The sequence below is a fragment of the Seriola lalandi genome, unplaced genomic scaffold (assembly GCF_002814215.2).
Source record: "Seriola lalandi dorsalis isolate HSWRI2012SDOR001 ecotype SW California unplaced genomic scaffold, Sedor1 jcf7180002054281, whole genome shotgun sequence".
NCBI classification, from domain to species: Eukaryota; Metazoa; Chordata; class Actinopteri; order Carangiformes; family Carangidae; genus Seriola; species Seriola lalandi.
The window spans coordinates 226,101-248,946 of NW_019524834.1; the positions used below are offsets into that span (position 1 = coordinate 226,101).

Consider the following 22,846-nt stretch of genomic DNA (forward strand, 5'->3'; position numbering starts at 1 on the left):
CATTGATTTGTAGCTGGCTAATGTGACACCATGTTTAAAGCGCTTCAGCGTGGGCCAGAGAGGCAGCTTCACCCAAGGGGTCTGTTTTCTGTAGGAGACCAACTAAGGCCATGTCATCAGCATACTTAAACAATCTAAAGTGTTTTTCGTTGATCATAAATTCATTGCCATCTTGGGATGTCCTATAATTAAAAAGCAAACGTGAGTGGGGTGAAGAAAGCACTTGGAGCATTTGATATGGAAATGATCCCATTATCCTTGACTCCGACTTCAGAAAAAGCTCTACAGTACTATTGGGATCAAATCAGAGGAGCCGCGAGAACGACGGGAACAAATGACAGTGGTACTGCTATATCTTTAGTCTCACAATAAGAACTAGCGAACAAGCAGCAGACGGAACTTCAGAGTCAGCTGCCACATACCGAGTCAAATATTTTATTCAGCTACGCACAGAGAGGTATTATTCTCATCAGCTGCTGTCACATACAAGATAAAAGGTTTGAACTCAGAGCTAGTTTCAGCTACAGACCTGTCACTATAATTAATTATGCTATCAGTGTCTGTCAGGTCGCCCAAAGGCACAGCAACAGTTCACAGACAAACTGATAGACAACCAGCCACAATCGCTGTTTGTTATTCTCCCCACCGTTCATTGTGATAGGCCCCTGTGGGGATTTACTAGTATAATCAGTCTTAGATTTGACACACTCTCTTTTCTATATTTCTCTCCCTTGTTCTTCCTCATGCTCCTTTAGTCATCCCTGCATGACTCTGAATGAGCTATATAACTGCTCGTACTTCTCAGACTGTCCTCTTGTAAAAAACAAGCCCATAGGGTCATCTAGTTACATTTTATTGTTAGATTACCTCTAGCAGCCGTAGTAATTATGACAAGAGCAAAGACAGCAGTCAAGTGACATAATATAAAGAGCGAAAAAGTTCATATTAGGAGGAGGTAAGGGTAGATAGACGGGTTATCAAAACAGGAGTCACACCCATAACTGTTGTTCATGTCCTATGTGAAATTGATAGTGAATGATGTTTATTTCATCCATGACCCCTCTACAGCCTGATCCATGTGTTTATTATTTTCCCCTAACCTTAAGCAAAAACAATTTTAACCCAAATCACAATGTTTTCCTAAACCTAACCGTGACCGTTCCACAAGCTTAGCCACGTATTTTTTATTGCTACCATTAAGACAAATTTCTGCACCGGTTTAATGCCATCCGACTGGAGAATTAGAGCCACCGGGTATTTGTCTCAATGCACCAATCCTGAATATTTTGCAAAATGGTAATGGATGGAAACCGACATTAATTCACATCTTCTTTTTAAATATTCTAAAGATTCAGTTAAAATTAGCACTACATTTGAAAATGAAACCTGGATATAAACAACACATAAATTCATTCTGCTTTCATCACATTCAAATCATATTACCATCCATTTTCCAGTCCCACTTTTCATGTTATTCTTTAGTTCATTTACCTTTTTCGTTCACCCCCTAGTGGCTTAAAGTCTTACTCAAATATGTTTGTTTTGTGTGCGTGTATGTCTTTTTAAGTGCTCCAAATTGAATGACTACAGAGCCAAGGACATGATTACCATAGCAACAAGCAGAGATAATATGTTGGTTAGGACCGTTGAGTATTAGTTGTGTGGCGTTTTGGAGCCCGATCAGCAGGCACAAAGAATCACTTCCTTTAGTCATTATCATCTTTCTCAATTTATCCCTCCGTATTTGGATATTATTTGTTGTCGTGTTGAGAAAAAGCTATGAGGAAGTGAACAGCCGCCATCCATCTGTGTCACAAACACACAAAGTATCTCCCAGTATTTTCATTGTACTCAAAAATATCTCATAATCAAAGTCAACAACTTAAACGTTTAGGTCTTTCACATATACAGACAGGGCACCTTTGCACCTTCTACACAGAATGGCACATCACACGACACTTTTACAGCAGTTGCTAATCTGGCCTTTCACACCACTGTGCTGTGCAAGCTCTCAGCAGGTTACGGAGAGTAGCTGAGTTGACACCAGCCCTCTTCTGCCAAATTAACAGTATGCGACTTGGCTCATGCAAAAGCTTGCCCAGTATTCACAAACCCTTCATGTTTTTTATTGCAACACATGTTGAAAGGTCATCAGGAATTAGCTTTTTTTTCATGCAGAATCTGTCATAATTTTTTTCCATATATGGACACATTGGGGGTGACCAGTGACCAAAGAGCTTTTCAAATTCTAAGGATGTTTTTTCTTTTTTCCCTAACTTTCTGTTTTTAATTCTCAGAACAAATACAAGTAGAGATTTTTTTTTTTTTTAAATAACCAAAAATAAAAATCTCTTATCTGTGTGAATGTATTAGTGATTAGATTAGTGACTAATCATAGTCACTAGTCTCTGGCCTTGACTGCTATAGCCCATTAAACACCTCCCACATCTACTGCCTCTCTTCTCTTTCCTCTCTCCCGCACTGAAAACCAAAAACCAAATCAGCAGTTAGGCGTCAGAAAGGAACAAGAATTACCTCCTCACAGTTGTACTGTATTTCTCCGCCAAACAATCAAGTTGCAGGTCACATGCAAGTCTGTCCAGACTCTTAGTGAAGACTGTGAAGAAATTTAATAAAAATGTATTTATTTTCTTATTTATTTTTTATTTTTGATAAGGGATATACCATATCATAAACATACAATAACATACCATAAAATACATACTTTTTGCTTTCTTTTTCTTTGCTAAGCTTTGTCTTTCTTTAACAATAGTAGCCAGAAAAGTGTTTGCATAATGTTGTTACAAAGTTACAGTGAAGCTGACCTTTGACCTTTTGGATAGAAACTATCATCACTTAATTTATCCTATTAGACATTTGTGTGAAATCTTGTCATAATTAGTGTATGAATTCTTGAGTTATGGCCAAAAATGTATTTTGTGATGTCACAGTCACCTTGATCCTTGACCACCAAAATCTAAATCATGTCATCTTTGAGTCCACAGGGACATTTGTGCCAAATTTTAAGAAATTCCCTCAATGTGTTCCTCAGAAATCACATTCACAAGAATAGGATAGACAGACAACCTGAAAACATAACACCTCTAGCCAAGGCTGTAGCTGGAAGCCATTGCCTGCGAGATACACAGATCCATATATCAACGCTCATTTTAGACGAGCAAAAAATGAAATGAGAAGTGCGATTAAAAGAAGGGGGGGTGTGATCATCTGTGTGTGCACATTTACAGTATGTGTAAACATGCTTAAGTAATGTGTGTGTTTTCACATTCGTATGTATACTCCCATACATTTGTCTGAGCATGTTCTGTCAACATGGGTTCAGATGAGACATAGTGTTTGCATGGAATAACTCCAGTTCTATCCTAGGCTCTGCTGCTGGTTTAGCCCCTTTGAGGCCCTAACACAGATTAGTGCCCTCACAACTACCATCCTGCTCCCTGTGTACTCAGTGACATGAGGAACAAGGGGGCAGATGCTATTTAAGGGTCACACACACATTCATGAATCTGAATAGAAATTCATGGGGTTTAGACAACAGATATCACAATTAAATATTTTTTAAAAAGACTTTACAAGAGAGCATCGGTGAGTTTAATTGATATGGACGAAACCAAGTAATTTTCATGCTCCCAAAGAAACTGTTGATTAAAAAGGTATGATGTTGAATTTAGGGACCTCTAGTTATGGAGCAGTTTATTTATCCCTGTTCTGTGTGTCTCATTCATATACAGGAGGGCGCACATGCAGGCACGCGGGTGATGTGATACACATTCCTGCCAATGTTTCTTTCACACTCATTTACTGACCTACAGGTGATTGTAGTCACCAAGCAATGCTGCAATGCACCAAAAATGCAGGGGAGAAGAAGAAGAAGACTGCAAGCTAATAGACAATGGAGCACTTAAACAAATGGCTTTGCAGATGTTTAATATGGAAGGAAATGCATCCACCACCATTAATAACACCTTTAAAATCAAAAAGGATTCCATTTCTAATAGTGACTACTGTAGTTAAGCTGATGTGTCTTAGAAAATAGAAAGTAAACCCCAGGATTCGGCTCTCTATGTCCCTCTGAACCAGAGTAAGTCTGTTTTTTGTTTTCTTAATCTTTACTTGCCACAGGATTGGACCTGATCTGTCCTAGTGTGAAAATGTAAAGCCTCAGTAAGGTTAACTGATAGTGAAGCCTGTTAGAGACCAAAGCATGTACGATACTAATTACAGCACTTTAAAGGAGCTAGTTGTAAGTTTTGCTATTTTAACGTTAGCATAGCATTTTGCCAACAGCTGTTTTCTACCAGTCTAGAAGAAACGTTCAGTATTGCGAGTTCAATATCAAACTTCATTCCTTTACTCGCCAAGAGCCGTATCCAACAGTGGAAAGCACCGCCAATGTTAACTCTTGTTTAGCTTCTGTTTCTATCATTGCTTTTCTTCTACTGAAGTTAGCTTGCTGACCAGCTATCCCCTTACAAGTAGCCACTTTAATACTTTACAGATTTCTGTAGGGTGGTTGTTCTCTCTCTCTCTCTCTCTCTCTCACTCACTCACACACACACAAACACCACTGACTTATTAATAGATTTGATATCAAGTCAAAATACAGTCTCATGCTTCCCTCTATCAATTATACCAACCTCCTGCTACTGCTCTCCTGCTTTTTCCATCTGCACTCTCCCCTTTCCTCTCTCAAAAAAGGAAGCATGTATAGAAATCTAAAACTAACAAGGAGACAACACAAGAGTCAATGCTGCTGCTCTAACGCATTTCAAAAGGTGCCAAGCTCGGAACGCAGACTGATTCAAAGCTCATTGTCGCAACAACCACTAATGCAGTGAGGGGGACACAGGGAGCAAGTAGCACCCTGTTGGCTCAATCTATACAAGTGCATACTGCACAGAGTACAGTCACACCACAGCGTGGGGTTCGAATCCTTTCATGAGAGCCATCTAAACATGTTCCGTGTCTCACTCTTTCCTGTGTGTGTGTTCACCCATCTGACTGATTTACTCATGCAAATGTTGTTTACCGAATCTGAAAGTAAAGAAAATCGTTATCAATTGCATGAGCTCTCACCACAGTGCATCAGTGTGACAGTAGGAGCCTTGATGCGTTTTTGTGGCATGTTCAAAAAATAGACCAGTAAGCCCTTTTTTTCCTGCTGCACTGTCGGCATGAAATGCAAAGGATGTGTCTGTCATTCCAACATAATCCAGTATATTATCACTGTATTCAGATGTACAGTGATGCATCCAACACCCCCACCCCTCTACACATGCACGCACCAAACACGATTCTGCTGCTCTGCTGTGGCTGGAGCAAAATTTAGATGATCAAGCTCACATAGGGCAACAACAAATTACATCAGTCAATCAATTAATAAGCCACATATTATAAAACTGTTGATGCAGTTTAAATATTCAGTTTTGGCCTCAACAGAACATGACATCAAAGTTGAAGATAAAAGACTTGAGAGCGCTTCAAATACCATACGCAGACTGACAGCCTTTATTTACCAGCATGAAGATTGTTCCCGACCATCATTATCGACAGTGACAGTTTGACACATCTGTTATTTAACAAGTGAAACACACATTTGTGTAGAAAGGGGATAAATAGTTAAAAATCCTGACCCCTCATGTGACCCATATGTATGTGTGTGTGTGTGTGTGTGTGTGTGTGTGTGTGTGTGTGTGTGTGGGTTATTATGATAGAAGAAGCACATGAAATGAAATACGCACACAAGTACACACTCTAAAACAAACACATCCTCACTTGTCAGGCTTTAACCTACACTGCAGTGCCAGAGCAGATGGTCTGCACAAACCTGGGTTGACTTACTGAAACAAAAAGAGAGAGAGAGAGCGAGAGCAAGAGAGAAAATGTAGGGGGGATAGAGACTGCCTATCTCGTCCCATACTGTCCATCCCAAAGCATTACTGTCAGAAGAAGACAAAGCAGCTCTGACTGATTAACGCACACACACACACACACACACACACACACACACACACACACACACACACACACACACACAGGTATCGTCTCCCATCATCTGCCTCTGTCTCTTTTCCTTTCCATCTCTCTCTCTCTCTCCTCTCTCCATCTTTTCTCCTATTGTTCCTATTGAGCAGTGAGCAGAAACTCTAGCCCATCCTCATCTATTGTCACAAGTCATTTTCACTATTGTCTGCCTGCCTACTGAACTTTTAATGACAAACTGACAGGAAGACAGCACTAGCATATGGTTTGCCATCCTATAGGAGAAGATGTGTATAGGGGAGTGTGTGCATGTGTGGGAGGTTTCATTCTTACAGCTACAATAATCCCACGCTTTGATGCATTTTCCAAGAAAGGGATTCAAAATCGGTCAATTAATCAAATCAATTGATATCTGAAAGTGAGAATCCACATAATGAAAACAAGGAGGATAAAATATAGAAAAAAAATGTCATGAAATGCATTACAATCAATAATCCACTGTCAAAATTAACACCAGTCAACACAACTATAGTTTACAGCTTCTGGTAGGATTAACCCATGCATGAATCATGCTCTTCTCTACGCTCGTCAGTCTATACATATGTTATCCAACACTGTCCTGTACTGAATACTTATTGTAAATGTCTTATCACCGTGACTAACACTGTAAAATCCTGGCACACACTTAAACACCCTCATGTCATCATTGTTAATGACAGGTAGTCTCTGCATGCTGCTCTGTTCATTCCTACATCACAGACAAGCCGTACACGATGTCATTAACAGAGCAGTAAACCCTAAACAGTCAGACCTCTACAATCCATCTGTAAAATGATGATCAAGATATTTAACCTACAAGGGAAATATTGATTTTGTTTTTGATTTTTTTCTTCCATTGGTGCAGGTCTAAACGATGGCATTTGTATTTCTGAGTTAGATTTCCATTCGTGGTTTGTTGTCTTTGGCCTGACGCAGCTCATAGCAAGCCAAAAGTCCCAAACGTACATCTCAGCAACACCATTACACTCACATGCAACATGACGAGCAAAATATTTTTTCAGGCTGCTGCCACATTTTTTGTCGAACCAAGAACTTATGTTTCCCTAATCTGTCAGAAATTAAAAGAAGGAGATGGCGCCCGAGATATTTGACGCACTCATAATACGTCTCTATGGGATTTTCCAGATTTTCAGATGTCGTAGACAAAGCAACCTCACAATTTGTACAACTTGTATTTTTTTGGTAAATGGAGTACATACATCTGCTTCCTTCAATGTGGCCCAGGACACATTTGTGTACACACAGTTAAAAATAAAGAAAAAATAAATATGCCCAGTGCGTCCCAGACCACCTGCAAGTGTGGTCTGAGCGATCAGATCTCACTGCGTCCTAAGTACTAGTCCATTCGCATCTGTACACTCTACAAATCATCCAAGACACATCTTAATGCCCGGTATGAAAAGGGCCTTAGTCTTTAACATTTGTATATTGCTTGCTTTACCAGGATATTACAGTGTTCTTCAACCTCGACCTTCACACAACAGTCTGTAACTGAGATGTGTCTGAAATGGCTGTGGTCACTGGCATCAGAACCATTTCCAGTCATCTCTGTTTTCAAGGCAGATCGGTCAATACTCTGAACAATCAAATCCTTTCAGAAAGTGTCAGGAGATGTCTCAGTTACAGACACACGCCGGTCAGTTACCACAGTCATGAGGCACTGATTTCCACAAACCTTCATGATGCCAATTTCCTGATCAGTTCTTCCCATCAATCAATACTGACACATCAATGTGGTTAAACAATATTGGCAGAAGGTCATCAATGTAAAGAGATACCATCCCAATTCATTCATAACTTTCAGGTGTGTTTTCAGTGGTCCTTCATGAGAAACACAACTCTGAAGTTGAAGGACAGACTTCAGAAACCACCCTTTGGAGGCCTCTGCATCCAGAGAACTGAATCCGTTTGTTATCAGCAGTACAATGCCCTTTTAACTCAATTTCACCTGCCAGCTGTAGCTCTGGGAATTTCACTTTTGACACAGGCATGTGTAGTCACTGCCCCCACCATTTAGATCTGTTGTTCTAATGCAGTCTGACGTGGTACAGAGCCCCAGTCAGCACGCTGCTCACCTGTCTGGCAGCTCTCATTACTGGTCAATCGACATAGCAGCCCACTTACATTACATAATGTCTAGACCGCTTCAGAGCCCAGACAATATGTAATTTAAGAAGTCCACAACAGTTTTTCAGTAGTCTCGGGCAGTGTTAAGAGTCCACATCAAAGTGTTCAAGATAAAATTCATAATACTTGATAAAACATCACTAAATTAAAAAAGACCCCATATTCTTATAACACTCAAGTTTATGTCTGAATCACTGTAGGGGACATGTTATATGCTACATTGAATTGAGCTTCCTTCACTGCTGCCCTGCTCACATGCAAATGCAGAGTTGAAAACTACATAAATTGTGAAAAACAGTTACTAAAACAAGAGAGATCCAGATAAATGAATATAAATGTTACTGAGATCTCAACAGATGTCTACTGTATGTGTTGTTTCAGAAGTCACTTTAAAGCCAAGTTAAAAACCAAAAATAGGTGAAAATCATGAGAAAAAATGTCTGAATGAAAAATTTATTTCCCCGCAAGTCTGCAAAACAATTTTGCATCATTAACCTATTTTACTGTGCGTGGCGCATGACAAGCACCCTCATTTTATCCAAGAGGTCTGCAGAGCTTTCATTTGGCATCAGCTACTGCACATGAAAGTCCCCAAAATAGCCCTTAAATTTACCTACAGCAGCAAAACAGTTGCCAGATTGAGCTTTGATAGTGTTTGCTTTGACACTGAAGAGTTTTTTGTTATGGTTTTATTTAACTGAATATTAACACCATCAAATATGCTGAAAAGTTGGTGCTACCTTCAGCCTGCAATCTGTCACTATCTCCCCTCTATGCACACACAAAACTTGCCTTCATACACACTCTGATCACACACCAGCCTGATTTCACAGTGATCTGCAGAGCTCGGAAAGAAAGTAATGTCACCATATTTTACATAAGAATCACATCTAGAGGCTATATGAGCGTCAAACACACAAGTCCGCTGAGCAGTAGCACTGCTGAGGTCAAATCCAACTCAGACAATCTGCCCACACTGCAGAGCTGTCTCAGCAAGCCACAGAGAGAGGCAGAGAGAGGAGAGAGAGGTAGGGAAAAAAAAGAAAGAGTTTAGGTGTGTGGGTGAGAAGAAGAAACAAAAGAATCCTCTTCCATTCATGGCATTTGAAAGCATCAGAATCTGAGCATTTGAGTATTTGTTAGGAGGAGAGAAAAAAAGTGGGAGAGAAGATTTGTGCCAGACAGACAGTAAGTCTATGTGAGATTCTGAATAAGTGTAAATGAACAGTGAGGAAACATAGTGATAGACAGAACAGACAAAGCACCTGCAGGAACTGTCAGTAAACTCTCAGCAGGTAGCAGACAGAATATCAGACAGCATTTATTCATAAGTCCTGACAGGTTTGCTTGTGACATCCAGTTTCAATGAACAACTTCTGCATAACTCTGGAGACTGAGGACCAGATTTTGAAATGTGTAGCGCGAGCTCACTGAAAACGTACTGCAGGCTCAGCAGAGGGCATTTCAGATGGCGCTGGCAAGAACAGCTTTATGAAAAGACACAATATGACAACGACAACAGACACGAGAGGGGATTTCTAGACAAAAAGCAGGAGTTTTGTGTATCAACAAGATTTAGAGCCGTTTTCTTATTTAAATAAAACGACTCTTTAAAGCGCAAGTTCACAAATTCCATAAGTAGACGTGGGGAACATGGTTGAAATCTGTTTTAACATATCAATATGAATATTTTAACATTAAGTATCATGACACAGCAAATGTGTTTAAATCATTGTTTAATGGGAATAACCTTCATTAGACAAAATCTAAATTAGCAATTTGTTACATCATAATATAATTTCAATGAAATTTGATAAACAATTCACAATAATCACCAAGCAAATCAATATATGTGTCTCTTGTTACTGTGCACTTCTATGGAAGATTTTACATGCCATCTCTGTTTTACTGTCTTTTCAAACTTTTAGCCCGAAAAGCTGTGAAATAATTGCACAACAAGCAGAATAGAGTTGCATTACAAACAGCAAATGTGTGGTCAACTCAAGTCTAATGAAAAATTTAGCAGCATAATAAAAGAATAATGAAGATGTCGCAGCTGAGATGAAGTGGATGAGGAAAGAAATAAAAATAAAAATACAACACCTAGGCACTAAGTAAAGAAAACAGCTTATGTTTTTCATGTCTCACCCACACATGCACTCTTAACTCTGACACACACACACACACACACACACACACACACACACACCTGTACTTCATGCCCGTGTGTTTCCCCGTTGACTCCTTGAGTGAGATGTGGCGTGGGGTGAAGGAGCCGAAGCTGCGAGCAATGATGGCCACGGTGCGGAACTTGGCCCTGGCTTGGTTCACCACGTTGGGGCTGGTGGCGCTCTGCTTGCTGTGGTCCCCATTACCCCTCTTCAGGTTGTGGTCCGTACAGGCGATGGACACCTGCATGGCTGAGCTTCAGGCGAGGGAGCAGAGCCCGAAAAAACACGGAGGAAAAAGTACTGAGGGAGTGGAAACAGCCAGTGAGGGAAGCCTGAAGTCTCGAAGAGAGTGTTTTTAAAATATCTTTATTCAGCTTCTTGTCCTCTTTTAGTAAAAGTGTGTGTTCAGATTCTCCTGTTTCTTTTTGAAGTTATTTTTCCTCTTTGCTTGGAAACAGATTATGTCTTCAGTTCCTCACGTCAGAGCATCACTTTGTTCTGTGAAGCAAAATACAGCTGCAAAAGCTTTTCCTCTGTTTTTTGCTCTCACATTAAGTCTTCCATTTTAAGTCGTTCCTTGTAGAATAGAAATAGCAGAATGGGTCAATCATCAAAAGATTGAAAAGAACAAAGACTCCTCAGTTCTTTGAGGGATCCCCAATTCATTCCCCCGCCGGTCTTCTCTTCTCCTGTGTCCTGCCGAGCTCGGGTATTTTCTGACAGGGTTTCAGCTGCAGAATGACAATTAGAGGAGATGGAGAGAGTGCAGAGAAATGGCAGAGGAGCGAAAACAGACAGAGAGAGATGGAGATGCGACCCAGGCGCTGCGCTCTCCCTGGTCTGACTGTGGGAAGAGAGAGCGAGCGAGCAGTAGCGTGTGAGAGAGGGGAGAGGAGGGTGAAGGAGGAGGAGACAGGGTCAGAGAACAGATAAGGAGACAGAGGGGCAGAGAGGAAGGAGGAAACAAGGGGAGGGAGGGGAGGGAAGGGGGGTCTCTCTCAGGTCCTGGCACGGTGCACCATCACACTTCTGCCATCAGCACTTTTTCCTGTCTTGTCACTTCTTCTTCTTCTCTCCTCGTTCTTCATCTCCTCCCTGTTCCTCCTGCCTGACGATGCTAATGCGTGTTACTAATGTGCTTGTGCCCCAGTTTCCCCCTCTTTCTCCCCTCTCCCCTTCCCTCTCTCTCTGATATTTGTTCTATATCCGATATTTGGATGTTCTGCTCTTTTCTCCTCCTTCCTGTATCCGTTTTTTCCTCAGCAGGGCAGCTCCTTCGCCGACAGCAGACCTTCAGGGATCTGAGAGGAATGTGGTGCCACACATTTGCTTTCTCTCTCTCACTCCCACTCTCTGTCTGTCTCTCTTCAGCTCCCGCTCCACCTGTCTCACTCACCCTTTCACTTTGTTTTCTCACCTGTCACCAGTCTTTGAAGGTTCCTTCCTCTCCTCCTCCACCAATAATTTCTATGCCCTTTAGTCCCTCTTCACAACATTCTCTCCTTTTTCTACCTTTTCTGTCTTTATTTCTCCATTTTCTGGACCAGTAGTTACTCTAAACCAGTAACAAATATTAGTTGGCTTTGTGTGCCTCTGTTGTGGCAGGATAAATCCTGCTGCTATAACTGTGCCACCTTTTGGCAGTTCTCCTAAAAAGAGAAATTGTGGCTCTTTGCTTTGCTTTGAAATTCACTATATACACTGGAAGAAAACATACATATTGTAACTGGTATACTGACTTTATCTTCTTCAGGAGCCAACATGTGTTGTGCATTTTGTGCATGTGTACATACATAAAACAGTGATACAAAAGCCACAGTATTTGAAAGTCAGAAACATACATTTGCTGACATAAAGTGATCTTTTTTTCCCTCCCCAAATCCCCTCACACACTGTACAAACAACCCCCATAGGCAGTTACAAATCAAAGCGAACGAGAGGAGGATGGATGGACGAGATGGGGGAGGTGTGCAGAGATTGGAATCATGAGAAAGAAAATGACTAAAAACAGCAGGCTTAGGCGTAGCTGAGAAGAGAGGGAATTATTGCATGTGTGCGTGCGCGTCTGTTTGATTACAGCCAACCATGTGTGTGCCTGCACGTGAATGACTGTGTGCGCATTTGAGTGTGTGTGTGTGTGTGTGTGTGTGAGACTTTACAGAGTAAGGTGTTTATGTTGTGTGCTCTCCAGTAATTCTATAAGGGGTGTCAAGCTGAGGTAAATGGAGCATTTTGCTTCAGGGTCCCACAACAGTCTATTTTTCTCTCTCTCTCTGTATGTGTGTGTGTGTGTGTGTGTGTGTGTGTGTGTGTGTGTGTGTGTGTGTGTGTGTACACACATGTGGTGTAAATGTCAGCTCTGCAGTGTAAATACATCTGCGTGTTTGGAAAAAATAAACAGACCATCATTATCTGGACTCAACAATATACAGATTTTTCATATTGCTTTGCTTTGTTTGTGCCGCTTCTTCGGTGTAAGCTGATGCTTTTACTGTAACATCTGACCAAAAAAAAAAAAAAAAAAGGCTACACCAACAGCAATGTACAAGCAAGAGGACGTGGTTGTAAATGCCATGGAAATGTCACGCTTACCCCTGTGTTATCAGTCTGTTTCTTCTTTCAAAAGTCAGCATCTGAACTAGAGGAGGGAGGCGATTAGAGCACAATAAGGAATTCCTTGTACAACGTATTGCTACATTTAAGGAATATAGGATCTCTTCAGCAACCTAGTCCTGGTTGTGTTATTTTAAGCTATAGGGTGGATTGCCATGAAACAATGTACAGATATCAACGGTGTACTGAGATGATTCTGATGGCCCCCTTGAATTTTCATCAGACAAAATCATCATGTCTAAATCAGATACAAAATTTGACAATGTAAATATGATAAAATACAGTCTAAAACGGGCAACAAAATATGTCATGTCAAATCAATTAATAAGCAGAGAGTACAAACTTAACCACCAGCTATTCGACGCTGTCAGTACTTTGACAGTTGGACGGTTCTGCTGACACACTTTGCTCTGTATTAAGGTTCAACACCCAGCCGTACACGACAACTGTGTAAACATTTATGTAAAGGAGCAAAAAGTTGATATTATATCATATTTCAGACCTCCATTCATTCAGACAAGACTGTATAGGTCTAATGGGTGTTGTCCATACAACTAAAATAACTAATGGGTATACGTTTGCGTCTATTAACATGACATGATAAATTCATTCTTGCTACTAACCCCATTACTGGAGCTCCTGCTAACCTGACCTCGTTTACAGGGAACTTTAGGATCTCTCAATAAGAGCCTTCTGGGATAGTGACTAATTGGAAACCAGTGTCAGAGCTGCCTGTTGAGGTAACTGGTTCCATCTGACTGTGACTGACTGTTATAGTTCACTGCTTTAAACTGCTCCAGCTCATTGATTCGATTTAGACAGATCTAATGTACATATTGTGTATTGTTTATTGTGCATCATGTCTGCATTTTTTTTCTACCCCCACTTCAGTCCTTTGAAAATGAACGCCTCCACTCCTGTCCAATCTTCCCAACTTTACTGAGAAGACACACACACAGCCTCGGGATCAATCTCACACCTAATGGAAAAGCTGTTCTTCAGCAGCTCATTTCAGATCGATCCCGTCCCACCCCCCGGGAGGGAAACAGCACATTCCCAACCAATTCCATGTTTGGAGCTGGAGCTGCCTTGAATCCTCTTTCATCTAATGAGGAGAGGAAAAGTGCTGAGTGTGTGGTTGCAAGGTGTGTTACTGTACTGGAGTGTGTGCAACGTACTGTATACAGACATAGAGGTAACAACTGTATCTGTGTGTCTTTAATCTACAGTACATATCATCAGCCATTTGAAACACGTCTTAAGTCTAACTGTTTTAGGTCACTCCTGTGACCTAAAATGATCAAACTGAGTGGCCTTGTATGGGGGTAGTTAGTGAAGCGAACTTGTACTGAAGGGTCACTGAACTGAGTCAGAAAATCTGAACACCAGAAATAAACCAGACACTATTTTTCACTAAACATAGAGCCAGTGGAGGGCAAGAAAATAACTGACGAATTCTGCCTTAGTTTTAGTCAAATTACAAGTTCAGATATCTGAGTTTGGCTACATTTAAAAGAGGTTTCTTCCTGTACAATCCTTGGGTTTTATTGGTATTTTTTTTTTTACCTTTGTATTTTCTTATGACATATTTACAGCTGCAGTTATAACTGAAATACACGTGACAGATGCAGTATGCAAGAGCCTATAATCAATATGCCAAATATATGACGACAGGAAAAATGCACTCACAAGTGTGAAGATGCTGCATATGGACACATGCCATGGCAGCTTTATTAAATTATCTGAAACACGACACATTTATTGCTGTTACCCAATAAAGGAGGCTCCAATTTAGTAGCAATCAATACAAGAGTTCATGTTCGTTCGTGTTTTATTAGAAATTTCACAGCTGCTCTACAGCTCAGAGAAGAAAAGAAAAGGTGAGCTCAGACAGCTACTGAGAAACTGTTTGTTGAGGAGAATCTTATTGTCTACGACAGCAGCTCTGTTGGTCTTTTCAACACTGGTGATTTTTGTGTACTGCAAGTCTTCTTGCTTGTTTTCCGCAGTAGCTGCTGTTCTGTTTAATGATATCTGTATCACAACGTCAGGGTCTGATTTAAAGATTAATGATAATAATGTCTGTGTGCATGTGTGTGTGTGTGTGTGTGTGTTCAGAGATAAATAGGTAACACATAATTCGTGACACATCACAACTATGTACTACATAACTGACTCATTGCCATTATAGCCTGGGATCTTTGGCTCTGCTCCTCCAGCTGAATTAAACTCAAACTGATGCAGTAGTCGGCCTCTCAAGAGTCTTTGCAGCTGTTTCCCATAACAACAACCTTGTGGGTTTAAAATATGCCCCCCATTCCTATGATCTATTAGTCAGGATGCACATATCTGAAGGCTTTTTCACAATTTTTCTGATTATCATCCCTGTTTTCCCAGCAGCAGCCCCGTAAGCAGCAAGTGATGACACACTCATAACTCTAAGCATAAAGCAGTGACTGTGTCCTACTTTTGCACCTGTGTGTGTGTGTGTGTGTGTGTGTGTGTGTGTGTGTGTGTGTGTGTGTGTGTGTGTGCGCATGTTGGACTGCATGCTGGATCATGAACTTTGTCAGCAAAAGTCCACACACTACATAATGAAATCCCCATCAGATGCCCCAGACTATTTATGTACTGTATGTGTGTATGCATGTCTGTAGGTGAGTGAGCGTGTGTGTTTGTGTTGTGACGCATTTAGCATCACAACCAACTGTCGAGCCTTACTCAGTGCTACCTGACCGAACACCGATGAGAGTATCACTTCTACACATGCAATGTTCCCACTGCAGACAGCAAAGCTTTTCCCACTGAGCAAGGGGTGCGCGCGCGCACACACGCACGCACGCACGCACGCACGCACACACGCACACACGCACACACGCACACACACACACGGAGAGTTTGTGTACTGAAGCCAAAAACACACTCACAACAGTACAAACAGACAAATGAAATGTTCATAAAACACTGAGGGTTCTGTTTTACCATGCATTTACAAAGACCACTGTAGTGTTAAGTGTTTTCATGTGTGTAAGGTCAATAAGACATTATCCAAGGACACCTGCTAATTTTTGTTCCCACACTGCACATTTTCATTTTGCAATACAATGCTGCACATCACTGTTATATCCATCAGATTTGATGTGGACTTGCTGATGTCAGCTTCAATTAATTTGCTGGTTGGAGAGTTTTTTTTTTTGTTTTTTTTTTAACATTAGTCACCACTACTCTGCAGCTTTTGAACTTATATGTTTTTATCTGCGCTAAATAATGGACCCAGCAAATTATAAAGCGAGTGACACTGCACTAAATCTGACTTTTGTCCTTGGATGTCTATTCTCAACATAACAGTTTTTAAAAGCATCCTGCATTGAATTGCTTTTCATATTTTTACTTTGCCTCACATATAAAAATACTAAAAGTGACAAAGTGCATTTCAATGAGTTCAATCAAAAAAATATCAACTTTTTGCAGTGCTGCTTATATTAGTTTTTAAGCCACAATAAAAATTCAGCGAAAATAGTAGAAAAGCCAGTGGAACTGGCAGACTGATCAAGTGTCTTTCCGTCATGTCCCATAATGCATTTAATATTACTTTCCTAACTCATCACTGCACAGTCTATGGTGCTATTTCATTATACTTATTCAAAATGAATTTGATTATAACAGGGGTATGCTTGGTTTTACGTCATTACAAAAGGAAATGTATAGGGCCCAGTTTACTGTACCAAACGTTCTCTGTGCAAGTCGAAACATACACTAGTATAGAGTCACGCTGTTTACTGTATATTGATGCCCTTGTCTGCAGCCCTGCTCCGGGTGTGTGACCCAAGTTGAAAGGACAGCATCAGGGATGTCAGCCCTCTTTATGTCTATAAGCTCCTCATCTCCTGCCCATAGGACTGATCTGTCCCCACTACCATGGACTGAACCATCTGAGGCAGCTGTAGGGGGGGTTGTTCTCAGTGAGACATGATTAGGAAACCTGACTTGTTTGTGACCTCATATTGGAACCAGAAGTGTACAGTAAGCAAAACAAGAGTAGAATACACTTTATGTGCAACTGTGGAAGAAAAGTTTAACAACATGACCAGTATTGGGGTTAAGACTTGTTTTTTTCCGTTACTGTTCAAGAACTTCTTTGAAACTTCGTACTTTCGGAGTGCCGACCCTTGGAGAGTCAGGTACTTTAATAAACTTCTCCAGGTGCTAGAACTAGGTTGGAGACACTTTGTTTCCATAACATTTGCAAAAAAATGATGGGTTGGAAAAAAACCCAAGTGAGGAGGTAAGGTGATTTCAACATTCCTCAAAAGTAATGGTGTGGATTTCTACTTGTATATGAAACCCAACAGCAAAATACTGTGTTAGAAAGGATGAAAACCACTGGAATAGGCTTGAGGTTTGTGTGTGCATTGGCAGGCTTTCCACCTCATTTGTTTGTGCCTTCCAAAGCTGTTATAAATCACTGAATAATGAATACAATAGGGGTTACTGAATAATGTTTTTTTTAAGGAATGAAATAACAATTTTAAAAACAGCCTTGTGTGATTCAAGTGGCTTAAGACAAGTCTACAGAGAAAACCTCATAATATTAAAAAGGTACTGAGCAGAGCAAAAGAACAATAGGTCGTCATTTCAAAGTGACAGCTCTGTGAAATTAGAATAACACACGGACACAGTGTCACATTATCATTAAATCTTTCTCCAGTCCTTCCAGCCTTGACTGAGGCCACAGGTGAAAGGGCAGAATGACAAAGAAAGAGAGAGCATGAACGCTTCATTACTCAATCATATCCATTAAAATCCATAAAAGCAGCGTTTCAATTTCACCCGTCATGACAGTGATCTCGCCCTCTGTACAAACAGTGACACCGCAAAGCTGTCACACCCCATCACTAACAGCAGTGTGCTCAAGGCTGAATCAAGTCACCAACAGGCAGCTTACATGTTAGATTTTGTCTATTATATTTCATACAAAATGTATATTATACATTATGTTTTATTCATAATAATAATAATTGATCCGATTACAAGAGCAGGCATAAAGTAGCTGTAAAACTCCTAGTAAACACCTTGTCACCCTTCTCATTTTTAGGTAGGCTAATATAATATAATTTGCATACTAGAAGAATGCAGAATAATAAATTATGCTTTATACTCTGCTCATATCTTGTTCAAATATTGTTATACATAAATTATTCTGCTGTATTTTCAAAACAACATCACGGACACTCTAGTAAAATGTGAATAAGGCAGATTTATACTGCAAGCATCAGCATATTTCTATATTACAGTTATTGTTGCATCAAATAATCTTGGTGAGAGCTCATATGTGTCATGCATGATTTTATTTCCTCTGCAATTCTTACAATTAGCAGGGTATCTTGGGTAATAAGCTTGAAATGCGTGTACACCCGCTTGCTGATGCCGACTGAATGTCATACTTGACTCCTGGGGATTTATTCCTGGATCGTTTGTATCATTAAAGAGGTTTACACGTCGAACCATGGTAGATCATGGGTCAAGGATACTACAGCCACAAGCATATTACAGTGATGAGTCTTGGCTTTAAGGTCATGTCAATCATGGTTCATAACATAAAGATACGTGTTGGGTCTCCAATGAGAATCGGTCACCCCCTCCTCCATCATTTCACAGCAGCAGCTATTAGCACGTTTTGAGATGAAGCTTTAGATTGTCGTAACCATATGATTGTACGAGCCACCACAAGGCAGCTACAATACTTCCCTATATACCATAAGAAAAATAAAAGCCAGTAGGAGTTATATTCTCCTCATGCATCCTGAATTTCGTGAATCTGCATCACATAATGCCGGGTTAACTCCATTTTCCAAACATGAAGGTGGGTAAACTGTGTTGGTTTACTCTTCTGCAGTGGCAAATGAGCAGGAGAGCAAATCTCCACAAAATATTCCCCACTCAGCTTTGCATAAACGCCAGAGGTTCCATCATCCAGTGGCTGAGCACCGAGGGGTGTCACAGTGGAAAGATGCCAGACCCTCTGCAGCTGCCACCTCCACTCACAGCAAGAACATTACCCCTGAAAATAAAACCATGTCTCCTCCAGCCCAAGAGGAACTTATGTAACAGCAAAGTTCTGATTAATTACTACAGTAAATGGCTCCATTTAACTCCTTTCCAAATTAAAATTTCACCTTTAGTTGAGCTTATAATTAAGATTTTTGTTGTTGTTATTCTCTGGTAAAACTTAGGCTAACTAAAATTGTGTCAAATACATAATCATGCCACAACAACACAGAGAATAGGGAGAACTTTACACCCCGTTTACACCTGGTATTAAAATGCGATCTGTATCCAGATATCTGATCCAGATAATAAATGTATTTTTAATACATTTCCATCATCCTCATTGAGATCGGTTCTGTCCTATGGAGCAAAATTTGAGCAAGAGTAATTTGAAATGGCATTTACACCTACCTAAGATCCGAACACCATGTGAGCCAGATTACCTCCAGAGGTGATGAGGCTGATCCGATCACAGTCTGAGCACGACGCATTTACGCCTTGCATTAACATGTGTTTTTCTTTATCCGGATAGAGATCACCTTTTACTACCAAGTGTAAACAGGGTCTTCCGCAAATGGGTGTGATATTTGGTGAATGTATTTAGTTCTATTGTGAATTTATCATCAAAGTACACTTTGACAAAATACCATAAACACATATCAACAGACATCTTAACAACATAAGCGTCTCTCTTTACTCTCTGTATCATGTACACACACACACACACACACACGCACGCACGCAGGTCACCACTGGGTCGTAATCCTGAGTGTATCCATTTAGAGGCTGTCATTGTCCTCAGAGGAGCATTGGATTACAGCTAGTTATTTAGACTTGAGACAGCTGTTGAAGATAAGAAGGGTCAAAATGTCATGAGCTTCTATCTATCACTAACACAACCAGCCACCTGCCCTCTCTGTGCTGAGCGCAGCCTTACAATAGACTTGTAGTCAAGACTAAATTGCAACATAGTACTGGTAAAGTTATAGTACAAACCACAGTACATGTTGAAACTTGGGTAGTTACAACATGTGCTGTGTTTCCAGACATCAATCACCTTTCATGCTATAATTAATTAAATTTATTTTTAATTAAACACTTCAGCAGGCCCTGGTCCAGAGTAAAATTAATTAGTAGGAGTGCATTAGTAGTAGGTACAGTGCACACTGTATACCCAGCCAAGCAACTGCATACCCATGCAATGGAAACTTAGTGGCAGTCAGCATAGCATACTGCTGCTACAGTGTCAGCTCCACAGTATGTTACTAAAGTCTCGACACTATCCACAGATGGTACCACTGTAGCTGAACTTCATGCACACTTAAACCTGCTAAGTATCGATTTAGACCAAATTGTTTCACCATTATCCACTAAAAGATGGTGTACCCCATTTTACAGCTCAAAGTCTTTTTAATGAAACTACAATTTCCCACTGAAACGCACATTAAAGGTTGAATTAGGCATTTACAGTACAAGATGAACCCTATCTAACCAAATAAGTAAGAGGCAGGTACAGCTGTGGGCTGGTTTCAGCTGAGATTGGGCAGACTAACTTTGGTTTTATTATCATCACTATCACTATTATCAGTGTCTGCTATGTTGCATCATTTGCTGATGTCTGACATGCTATTGTAACTGACAATGGTCTATCTATGTCTAATTATTCAGTCTGACAAGGACACGCATCACCTTGTGTGACCAGCAGTGATTTGACTTACAGTACTTGCTAGAGTTGTGTGTGCAGTTATCATTGGCAATAAAAGATTATTGCTGACATTACTGTGTATCCTTTAAATGTATATTACTCAGCCCAAATTCAGCTAAATTACAGTTTAATTACAAATTGAGTATAAGTTATAGAAACAGGGGAAGCTGCAGCTTGTGTACATCACTACAATCTGTGGCACATAAGCCTAAAGTCTTATTCTTGCATACTATCACTTTTTGTGAAAAAAAAAAAAAAAAAAAAAACACCCAAAATCACCAGGTTAGTCACCACAGTAATATCTGTCCATAGAGCTTAATGAGCTGTTTGCACCATATGTCTGGACTGACATGTTTTGCATGCACAAACAACAAAGGAAGTCATTATAAAGTGCTTTCTCTAGGGAAACGCCAGCAGTGCTGTGTTTTTACTGAGTGTTGAGTCTTTCCTCCAGAGTGTGTGCGTGCGTGTGTGTGTGTGTGTGTGTGTGTGAGTGTGTGAGTGTGTGAGTGTGTGAGTGTGTGAGTGTGTGAGTGTGTGAGTGTGAGAGAGAGAGAGAGAGAGAGAGAGAGAGAGAGAGAGAGAGAGAGAGAGAGAGAGAGAGAGTGTGTGAGAGTGTGTGAGAGTGTGTGAGAGTGTGTGTGTGCACTGCAGTCCTCCCACTGCAGCTCAGGTCATTGTATCCATCCAGGGTCACTGCTGTAAATATGAATGTGTTCCAAGGGAGCAATTTAGAAGAGGAAATAAAATCTTTGATTTTCTGTCCAACTCAGTGTTTTCTGTATGAAGTAAATGTCAGCAGAGAAAAGTGTTTACACTTACGACACAAGAGAATCCACCAGTCCTAGTTTCATGATATCTCCGACCTTTGAAATAATGCCAATCAATATGTTATTCCTAAAATGACTATACCCGGAACTCAGCATGGTGCATTTTTAAGAGAATTTCTGAGAGCAAAATTGTAAGGTACAACTTTTTAATAACCTTCTGTATATTGTAACTAAACACATGACATAATGAGGTTGTTCTCCAACTTGCACCGTGTAATAAGCACATACTCCTACACTACCTGCACCACAATTAGCTATTTGTTGCAGAGAGCAGCGTTCCTGACTGCTAGAGAGTCTCCAGAAATGGACACTTGATAGTCAGGAGTGGTAACAACGAGAGAAAACTGTCATCTCAGTGATAGCATTGCTATGGAAACTGTATGGAGGCGTTATGTGTGTGGGAAAAAGCAGCAATAAAATAACACCAGGCAAGAATAAAGATGCCAGATGGCAACCAGGCAGCATCTGGAGGAACGAAGGATACATGTACACTGGTCACCTCTGAGAAGAAAGTGTATACAGTAAATAGTGTAATGAAAGAGACACTTTCATCTGCTAAGCTATGACTACATTACATCTCCAACTGGGTTGTTTCATAGAGAAGTACGGTACCGTGATACAAGACAGGATAGGAACAGGAAAAGAAGCTTGGCTTAGTAAAGTTTTGTTACGTATTAAGTATCTTTAACAGTGGGTACCATGATTACCACTTTACTTTAAGGGGAATCAAATTGTAAGATTTTCTCAACACCCAGACAGCCAAGTCAAACTCTGACAAAATACAGCAGCAAAAGGCAGCAGCATTCATGCAGGAAAAAAAAACAAAACCAACTTGCCTCTCAATTTATTTCCTACATTGTGTTTGTGACCTTTATGCCACTTCTCAAACAGGCCACATTTTCTCTGGTCGCACATTCCTTTGGAGACAGAAATAGTTTATCTAAATGTGCTGTGCTGGATGTGTGTATGGTGCTTGTTTATGTGTTTCATCACAATTTACATGTTGATTACAACTAGTAGCTGAAGTTGTCAGATAAATGTAGAGCAGTAAAAAAGAAAAATGTTTGCCCCTGAAATTTAGAAGCTAGAAATGGAACTACTCAAGCAAAAGTACCAGCACCTCAAAAGTAAAGGAAAACCAAAGAAGTGTACTAGTAAAGTACTTAAGTGTAGTTAGTTACTTTCTATCACTGATGGTTAAAAAAAAGCTTCTACAATGTCAATTTGTACCCCGCTACATGAACAGCACACTACTTCCTGCATTACCACTAGTGGTTGTCACATAGTCC

General features: G+C 40.4%; 1 protein-coding gene across 3 annotated transcripts in view; it reads right to left on the minus strand.

The window, feature by feature from the left end:
• kcnab1a (potassium voltage-gated channel subfamily A regulatory beta subunit 1a) overlaps window positions 1-22,846 on the minus strand; it is a 93,217-nt gene that overhangs the window by 53,449 nt on the left and 16,922 nt on the right. Inside the window, exon 1 of one of the 3 annotated variants that reach the window (XM_023405668.2) lies at window positions 10,400-11,430. The exons of the other annotated variants lie outside the window; for them this stretch is intronic. Within the exon in view, the coding sequence (XP_023261436.1) occupies window positions 10,400-10,608 (209 nt within the window). The 5' untranslated portion in view covers window positions 10,609-11,430. Of the gene's footprint in view, window positions 1-10,399; window positions 11,431-22,846 lie in introns of those variants that run through there. 3 annotated transcript variants of the gene reach the window in all.